This window comes from Paroedura picta, chromosome 3, assembly GCF_049243985.1.
Source record: "Paroedura picta isolate Pp20150507F chromosome 3, Ppicta_v3.0, whole genome shotgun sequence".
Taxonomy (NCBI): Eukaryota; Metazoa; Chordata; class Lepidosauria; order Squamata; family Gekkonidae; genus Paroedura; species Paroedura picta.
The window spans coordinates 8361174-8370726 of record NC_135371.1 but is presented as its reverse complement, the minus strand read 5'-3'; the positions used below and the strand labels follow the sequence as shown (position 1 = coordinate 8370726).

At 45.3% G+C, this 9553-nt stretch overlaps 1 protein-coding gene across 1 annotated transcript; it reads right to left on the bottom strand.

The window, feature by feature from the left end:
• Window positions 1-358: 358 nt before the first annotated feature.
• On the bottom strand, window positions 359-9134 carry LOC143834335 (tripartite motif-containing protein 10-like). The gene is made up of 8 exons (XM_077331068.1): window positions 8999-9134; window positions 6509-6970; window positions 5417-5512; window positions 4458-4688; window positions 4014-4036; window positions 3052-3167; window positions 2391-2423; window positions 359-1320 (listed from the first exon to the last, which is right to left on the bottom strand). The coding sequence occupies exons 2-8, from the start codon at window positions 6917-6919 to the stop codon at window positions 815-817; spliced, it is 1416 nt and encodes a 471-aa protein (XP_077187183.1). The 5' UTR covers window positions 6920-6970; window positions 8999-9134; the 3' UTR covers window positions 359-814.
• Between the last annotated feature and the right edge of the window lie 419 nt (window positions 9135-9553).

The following is a 9553-nucleotide window of genomic DNA, read 5'->3' as shown; positions in this document are numbered from 1 at the left end:
AGTGGGAAGGGGTCATATAGGCCAACTCATCCCAACTCCCTGCTCAGTGCAGGACTAGTCTAAAGTAGGAGTCCCAGAAGTGGGCAGTATACCCCATCTGGGGCAGTGGAAGTATCCAAGGGGGTGATGAGGAATGTGGGGGCAGCAGACTCTTATTGGTCATAGGGCTGGGTCCCCTGGCCCTGGATTATCCTCCTCGCTTTCTTCTGTCCCCTGTCCATTCTGTCCACATCCTTTTTGAAGCGAAGCCTCTGGAACTGCAGGGGCAGTCTGACCAATGCGATATTACAGCTAGTTTTGGTGACAGGGAGCCTATGCAATTGTGTTTTTTAAAAATCTAACTAGAAAAGGGGCTTTTTATTTATTATTTATTATTATTATTTTATTATTTATTTATTTATTTTTATTTATATTTTTATACCGCCCTCCCCCGAAGGCTCAGGGTGGTTTACAGGGAACAAGAAACAGGCACATATAACATAAGGAAACACATGTGACAACAACAATAACAATACAGCAATAATAACTCCAACATGAGAACGGCAGTAATAATAAGATAGAACTGCAAAGGAGCCTCTCAGCTCAACTCTTACTGGGACCCAGTGCGTTAGGCAGATTAGTGGCGGTCATAATAGGAGGCGGGGGGGGGGGAGCCTGAGGGCCAATTGGAAGCGATGGTCCAGGTCATTTGGATTTTTATACCGCCCATTCTTTACAGCTCTTGCTATTCTTTGGCAAGATATGTTGGATATTCTTTATTAATCTTCTCGGACTCACAAACGCCAGCAGGGCCTGTGAGGGAGATTTCACTGCGTTAAAAATGGAGCCACAGGCTGGCATCCCCATACACGGCAAAGAAGGGCAGGAGGGTCTCGCCAGAGAAGCGGATTTCAGAGAACTCGTAGAGGAGGGCTGCTCTGTAAGTACTGAAGAAGGCCACTTGCCTATGATCGTAGTTCAGACAGATCCGGATTTTCCGGAGTTCCCCCCTCAGGGTCAGGGAAGGATCAGTGCCCTTTATGAAAGCCTTGTATTGGCCCTTCCACCGCCCCACAGCCCAGATCCCTTCCTCAGGAGTCAAGGTGACCCTGCCCTTCACAGACTTTCTGGCCACGCCCACAGCCCACCCGTCCGCACTTCCCACAAGGACTTCCCAGAAATGGCAGCCTGCCGCAAATCCCTCGCGGCCCAGCACAAAGCCGTAGTGTTTCTGTGGATCTTTAAATAAGTCTAGAGCTGTACTTTGCCATCTTATGCTTTTCCGATCCGGAGACAGGACGAGGCGGGAACTAGCTGAGGCTGGATCCAGAGTCACCGTTGCTGTCGGGAAGAAATGAGGTGTCAGGAGAGAGGCAAAATCAGCTGGGAGATCCATTCACTTCCAACAACATATAAGCTCCAACATCTGCTTGGGGAAACCCACCGTAGAACAGTCCCGTTTTAAAGCAATCACTTGTTTTGTTTTATTTTGCTCTCTTTAATTTTGCTCTCTACGTGAGCTGAACCCCAGGGCAAGCCTAATCGCCCAGGCTTTGGTTTTATTTGCGCTGAGCTTTTGAAGCTCATTCGGCTCGGTTAAAAAAAAAAAAAAAGCAATCTGCACCTGACCTTGATCTCAACTCTGATATTGATTGCTCCCCCTACCCCCCGCAATGTGCCTTCCTCAGGATTGACTCTGGAGTCATACTACTTATTCCTTGGCAAATTTGAGAGTAGATTTTCTGTACTTCATTGGAGAAATGTGGGCCCATCGCATTCTCTTTTAGGTGCAGATGCATTGCCTCTTTTGGATTTTCTCCCCCCCCACCCCCTCCATGCCTACATTAATTTTGTTGTACAGAACTCTCTGCTGATTGGTTGGTTTCCAGCAGGAGCAGCCCCTTTCACTTCTGGCGATTCAATTTGAGCAGTGCCATCATGTTATCTCAACATTTATGCTGTAGAAGCATTTTTCCTGCTTTACCAGCCCCCTTAAGTAATGCACTAAACATATCAGAAGGAGTTAAAGGTCAGCCTGTGTTTGTCTCCAGCTGCCTCTTCCCTTCTCCCAGTCTTCACCTGCTTCACACAGTGTGGTGTGTGTGCGCTCACTAGGGCTGCCCTCTTTCAGCTCTTTCCCACCCACCCCCCACCTCCGGCCGCCCTTTCTCTTCCAAATTGGCAATTTCTTTTATTTTTTTTAATTGATTCAGGAGCACTTATGATTTCAATCAGAAGACTTTAAAATCAGTTATTCTTTCCTCCTTTCTCTTTCCCAGTATTAATAACTAATCCATTTATAATTTTTATGTTCATGGGATGGAACTCTTGGGACATCAATGAAACAGAAAACCTCCTGACAAGTTTCCCTCCTTGTCAATTTTTATTTTCCATCAGTCTTCAAAATTTACCTCTTTGCTTAAGAAGCGGACAAGCCAGAGTGTCTGGAGAAGCAAAAGAAACAGAGATTAAACATCAAACCATTGTATTTATAGGATATCTTGCAACAAGAATGCCGATCCCCCAAAGTATCAATGCAGGAATAAATCTGTGAAATTAGGGAACCTCTTTCCATCTCCGCTTTCAAATAGCTAAATTTATATTCTGCTAATGTGATTTTGTGGCTTCTGTTCAGTTATGGCTTCTGTAGGATTTAGAAAACAAAGAAACAGAATTTCTGGTCTAGGAAGCTAGCCCTTTGCTTCAGCACAACTTTATGTGAGGAACTGGTGGTAGGGATCGGTGGGAACCTAAAAAGGCAGTTCCAGAGTCCAAGGCGGCTCATGAGCCAAATTCCAAATCAAACTTGGATCATTAATGTCCTTTTGGAGGCTTATATCCCAATCTTCCTCCTAAATACTTTGTTACTGTATGCAGATCAAAAAGTGGATTAAAAAAAAAACTTCATAGAACATTTGTTTCTGAGCTGAGATTACAAGACCAGATTTCAGAACAATTCTTTCAGTGTTGAACTAAAACTGCTTTTCCCATCAGAGTTCCAGAACCTACCACTGGCCTTTCTGGACCGATGTAAATGTCCTTTTTGGAATCCCTGCAGCCATTCCCTCTTACCTTTGATTTGTTTCATGGCACTTTCCAGAAAGGGGTTATAACAACAGTCCCAGAGCTTCGAATTCAGCTCAGAAGAAAAAGCCTCTCGATTCTGAAACGTCTCCTTTTTCTCGTACCTAAAAAGGAACACTGTTAATGGATCATTTGTCCAAACCCGAATTCCTGACAGAGCAACAGAACAAAACTGGAAAAACCATACAGTACTAAGACAATGAGCAGCTTGAAAGCATAGCTAAGCCCCAGGCAAGAAAAGAAATACAGAAGGGAGCAGAGGTAAAGGAACACCAAACAGTTCAACCAAGTTCTTCACAGGCAGGTGCCTGTAATGAAGGATGAATTTCCCTGGGAAGGAGATATGATGTTGGTGCCACAACTGAGAAGGCTTTCCAGACATCCCTGGTGTCTCCTCCTCACATGACCCCTTGGGAGGGCAAGGGATTCTAGTCTCAGCCTGGGACCTGCAATGTTCAGCTTCACAGATATGGAACAACTCAGATTTCTTGTGGGTTTTTTTGGGGTTGTCTAGTTTCTGTGGTGCAGATTTTTTTTTACTTTTGTGTAAGCCATTCCAGGTCCCTTTGGGGAGAAATGCAGGTGGAGTCCTGATGCTCTCACATGGAGCCAGGTCCAACCCCTTATCAAACTGTTCTAACTTCCACTCCCCAGACGCCATTCCCCACACTTGGACAACTGAGCCAAGATTGGGGGGGGGGAGTGAGATTGCAAACATAGTCACTTCTGTCATTTGTAGGAATTTGATTGTTACCATAGAGATAGGCAAATTCCTAGAAAAGTGTACTCACCTGGAAGTGACATCACAGCATCAGCAATACTCTCCTTCTCCAGGCTCCACTCCAATTCCAAGAGCTCAAAATGTTTGCCATGATGACACAGGTTTTCTAATCCTTTGCCATCCAGACCCTTCCCAAAATGATGAAGGGAAATGAATGGGATCTACTTACCTCTGCAAGGTGCTTCTGACATCCTGGAAGGAAGAAAGAGAAAGAAAAGGGAACTCAGTGGCTGCAGTGGATGACGTTAGGATAAGAAACTACTGTGCAGTGAATTTATTTGGACCATTCATGTTTCCTCATCCTCCATCTGTCTCCTTTTCAGCCTTTTCATGTCCTCAGTACATTTCTTATCAAACTACATGGTTCAAGCACGTAAACACACGGGACAGAGGTCCATCTCTGCTGGTGGACTTCCTGGCGGCACCGGGGTTTTGGCCACAATGTTGACCTGATCCAATATGGCCTCTTATGTTCTTAGCTGAGTGTAAGGAAACACTTCAAGCCTATCAGCCTTCAAGGACTTCATAGAGTGTAGCCCTGCTTTTATATGGATAGGACTGCACACAGTCTCCAGTTGAGGATGATCTTGAACATTTTCTACCAGAGTCTTACCTGCAGCAGTTCACTCTCTGGCTGCTGATGCTTCTCCTCCATCTCTTGGATGAAGCTTTCAAGAGAGGAAAGTTCTTCAAGGAGCCTGGCCAGGTGCTCATCCCTTTCTCTAGCTACCTCCTTCTCCACCTCTTCTATGTGGGCCAGCAGGTGTTTTTCTTGTTCATGCAGCAACTGGTGTAGGATTCTGAACTCATCCGCTGTCTTTTGTCTCTCTGATTCCATTCTTTTCTACAAAAAGGAAGAAACCAACTAATCAATGTCAGGAATATGACTGAGTCTCAGAGAGTCAAGGACACTTCCTGATTTTTCCCAGAGATCACACCAATATTTGGTAGAAACCCAGAATGAGGTAAAGGTAGCCCTTAACAAACCCCCCATTGGAGGCAGGGATTCTTTGACTACCAGTGGGTGCTGCCCACCACTGGTCAGCTGGTTGGCCGGCGAAAAAATTGCCTGCTGACGTCACTTCACAAAAGGTGATGGCAACAAAAAACATTGAGGATGGTTCTCAGGGCCCAGACCACATATGGTCTTGAAGGTGATTACCAGAAACGTAAGCCTGATCTGGTATTCAACTGGTAACCACATCATGTATAATTCCCCTGTATATCATGGAAATCCATGGGTGGGCATAATTTTTTGGGCCCACCCAAAAAGGTGTTGAATGCTTTAGAAGATTCTTTCTCCTCTGTCTTCTGATCCAGAGTGCAGCTTTTGTGGCTATCATAAAAGGAAAATAAAATCTCTGGGGGACAAAAAGGAATATGACATGTTGCTTGGTTCTAAGAATGACTTTTGATTACTATTTTCTATGAGACACGAAATCGTCCTCAGTAACATATCCGTTCTGAGGGCTGGGATAACCTTGTGGTTTTGGACTCTTTCTGCATTTGGTGTACTTCCCCCCAAATATTAGCCACAGTTCTTGTTCACTTCCCAGTAATTTGGCCACTTACAAGCATGTCATGGCTTTTATTTTTAGCATCTTCTATGTATACCAGAATGTTTTTCTTCTCAATCCTCAGGGTCTCCAGGCAATTGATAAACTTATCCTGAAGGAAAGAATAACAGAAAGAAATGGTGAAAAAGATTATGTTCAGAGGCAATAAACTTCTAAATACCAGTGCTATGAGGCCGCATCAGGGGAAGGCTCCTGTGGCTGGGCCTGTGGTTGGACCCCTGGAGGAACTGGTTGGCCATTGCACGAGGCAGGATGCTGGACTAGAGGGACCATTGGTCTGATCCAGGAGGAATCTTGTTACGTTCATAACCCCAGCAGGGAGCTTTCAAGGGAAGTGAGAAGCAGAGGCAATTTGCCATTGCCTTCCCCTGCAAAGTCTTCCATTTGAGTACAGAACATGCTTAGCGTCCAAGGCCTGATGAGACGGGGCTAGACCATGCTTCCTCCCTTTGCCAAAAGAGGTAATAATTGCTGTTCTACCCTTCTCATTCAAGTGCCTCCCTTCCCTCTGATGTGTTGGTTTTTATCGTTCCTATTCTCTGATGATCCCAGAGTGGCCCACAGGGGAACTCTCCTTAAAAAGTGCTTGTTCGCTTGTCACCTTAGAATCATAAAATCATATAGTTGGAAGGGGCCGTACAGGCCATCTAGTCCAACCCCCCCGCACAATGCAGGATCAGCCTAAAGGATCCATGATGATCCTAAAGGATCCATGACGATTCTCTGCTTGAAGACTACCAGTGACAGGAAGCTCACCACCTCTTTCGGCAGCCCCTTCCACTGCTGAACTACTCTGACTGTGACCCCACCCCCCGATACCAAGCGGGTACCATTCTCCACCTAGTTTAAACCCATTTACTGCAGGTCCTGCCCTCTGCTGCCAACAGGAAATTCTCCCTGACCTCCTTCAAGTGTTCAACTTTCAGATACCTGAAGAGAGCAATCCTGTCTCCTCTCAACATCCTTTCCATCCTTACAGTTACAAGTATAGCCCTAAAGAGAGAGCTCCTTTCCTGCTGTATTGAAAGTACTTCACCCCCCAGAGAATGGACAGAGCCCACCAGCAAAGATCCAGGTGAGTTCCTACCTTGTATTGCTGAGTAACCTCTTCCAGGAGCAGCACTGTGTGTCCTTCGTGCTCTGGGGCTCGTTCACAAAGAATACACACCATTTTTTCATCCTCTTTGCAGAAGAGGTGGAGTTTTAGCTTGTGTTTCCGACAAAGGTGTTCTTTTCTTGAACTTAGTGGCGTCAGTTTAATTTTTTCTACTAGTTTTGCCAGCTGCCAGTTTGGTTGGATGTCCCCTTTCTGGAACTCAAGTTTGCACAAAGGACACTCCAAGTCCCCCAATGGTTCCCATTTTTCACAGTAGTCAGTGATGCAGCCCTGGCAGAAGCTGTGCCCACAGCCCAGGACCATGGGGTGTTTCAGGCACGCCAGGCAGATGGGGCACCTGATGTCCGTCTCCATTTGTGTGGAGAGTGAAGCCGAGGCCATGGGGGCTAGATTCTGAATGGGTTGGATGACAAGAAAGGCAGCTTGTAAAATCTGTAAGAAAGAAGCAGAAAGGGAATGAACTAAAGTGAAGGGCTGGCACTCTACATTATTGTCATGTTGAATTCATTTTGAAATAGATGGAACTTTTTTGTTGGTCCTGTTATTAAATATGCAGAGATTTTGAACTGTTAATGGTTCCACCTCTAAACACTGTATCATTAGTCTGAAAAAAAAATGTTTATATGTGTAAACAGCCGCCAACGTGTTGGAATGTTGCAAATTATTCATAAAGAAAGCATCTCCTCCGCCAGGCATTTGGTTGAGGTCGACCCAAACCATTGCTTCCAATTGGTCCCCAAGCCCCCCCCCCATCCTACTATGAATGCTACGAATCTGCCCAACCCGCTGGGTCTCAGTAAGAGTTGAGCTGAGGCTCTTGCAATTCCACGAATTGTAGTCGCGGTTTTAATGGATTTTAATGGGGCTTTAGGATGTTGTAACCTGCCACGAGCCGCAAGGGAGTGGCGGGGAATAAATCGAATGATGATGATGATGATGATGATGATGATGATAATAATAATAATTTTCTAATGTGATCATGTTATTACTGTTAACACCTATTACCATATGTTATCTGTATCCTTTCCTGTTCCCTGTAAACCGTCCTGAGCCTTCGGGGAGGGCGGTGTATAAATATAATAAACAAACAAAGAGATAAATATTTCTGACTTAATAAAGGACTGCGCGTATTTCTGACAACATGCTGAAGGTTCCAAAGACCACGTGAGGAGGCCTGGGAATCTTCGGTAAGCCAGCCTCCACTTCCTGCCGAAATCCACTGATGCCTACCCATGCTATACAAGAGGCGACTCCAAGGAGGATCGTTGTCTTAGAGAGCGGTCTAACACCACCACAAACAGATATATAATTAAAACACATGCCATCAGGGCGAACTTCCCACAAGGGGACACAGAAATGCCAGCACATTCCACAACTGAAAATCAGAAAACACAAGAGATTGGGAGGTAGGGGTTGGAGATGGAGACACAATGTCAGACAAAGCTCCCATTTCACAGAATCACTACAAGAAACCACCACCCCTGCAAAAACAAACATACAAAAAAAAAACATGCACTCATAAAGGGCATTTATTCATGGAAATAATTTCCAACCAGAGGTGTCCAGTGGCTTAGGGCTAAATCAGAAACAAAACCATATTTGTCTAGATGCCTCCAACCTGACTTTCAGACCCACTGCCATACGTCTGCATCTGCAAACACGTTTCCCAAAAATGTGGAGCACCAATTTGGCTCAGGACCACCATTCAGGAGAAAGGACTCTTTTCCTGAACCAAAATATGGTAAGTTTCCTCAATAATTGGGGACTACAGAGTTCTCCAACAGGGCAAATGACACCTCTGGAGGATATTTCCTTGCAGGGAAGAGCTGGACCTGCTTTTTCTCCCGTGATTCCAAACTAAATTAGGTTCCTTCAGGCTTGAGATATGAAGTCCCTTGGAAACAATGAATGGAAAAGGTGGGTGGCAAATAGACAGCTTGCCACGCAACACCCGAAGATAGACAAAGAGGGGCTAGCGAAACACAGCTTTGGATATTACCATCTTCACAGGTCCCCTGTTCATAATCCCTCCTAGGTTGTACTCCCCCTACACTGATCTCACTCTTGCCCTGTGCTTCAGGTAGCAAGTGCCTTTCGTCTGACTTCCAGTTTGCCTTTGATGCCTCCTTCATCCATCATGGCATCATGTAGAATCATAGAGTTGGAAAGGACCTCCAGGATCATCTAGTCCAACCCCCTGCACAATGTAGGACACTCACGACCACCTGCTCACCCCCACTGACCCCAATTTCATGCCCAAGTGATCCCCCCACCAAAAATCTTAACTGAATGCTTCTTTCTTCTCCCCTCCCCTGGCCAGTAGAAGCTGAATCTCCTTGTTCTTTAACAACCAACCAGGGTGGCTACTCAAGCGCTATGCAAGAATGACCTGCTGGTTGCCTCATGCCAAAATCACTGGAAGGGGAGAACAGTCTCCCGTTTGCTTGAGATCTCACTCACCCGTCATCCGTCCCTGGAGTGTCAGAAGAAAGCCGATTTGAGTGTTTGATAAATGACATCCCACATTCCTATGCTAGTGGTTGCCCTTCGCTTCTCCAGGAAACAAGCGTTGGAGAATGCACTTTGATCCCCAGGACGCAAGAAACACATCAGCAGATGAATCAATCCAAAATAACATCTTATTTCCAAGACGATACCCAGTAGAACAGGTGATTAATATATGACTCCAAAGTCCATTTGAATTCTAAAGTCCATCAATTCTTGCATTTCATATATTTCTGGCTCCACATGTTCTTACATACGAATGTATAGGACATGTGCGACAGTGAAAATGCGGATCAGAAATTTTAGGAAGAAGATTACATGCCATGAATATGCCATAATGTTAACTTAAGGTGCCAGAAGTCTCTTTATTTGGTCTAAGTGCTGCAGACTGAGCTGGCTAGATTGTCATTCTGTGCAGAGGGAAACGCTTGTAGAGTTCTGCTTACACAGATACTTGTAGCCCATCCCACCCTGAAGGGCTGTGGTTTCAGTTGGCCATTGAGAGTTTTC

Excerpts from the sequence above, each read along its gene's own strand:
- LOC143834335 (XM_077331068.1), bottom strand. The coding sequence starts at position 6,919 with ATGGCCTCGGCTTCACTCTCCACACAAATGGAGACGGACATCAGGTGC. Across the intron at positions 4,689-5,416 it reads ATAAAAGCCATGACATGCTT|AAAAGAATGGAATCAGAGAG; the intron begins GTAAGTGGCCAA and ends TCCTTTTTGTAG. Across the intron at positions 4,037-4,457 it reads CAGAGAGTGAACTGCTGCAG|GATGTCAGAAGCACCTTGCA; the intron begins GTAAGACTCTGG and ends TCTTCCTTCCAG.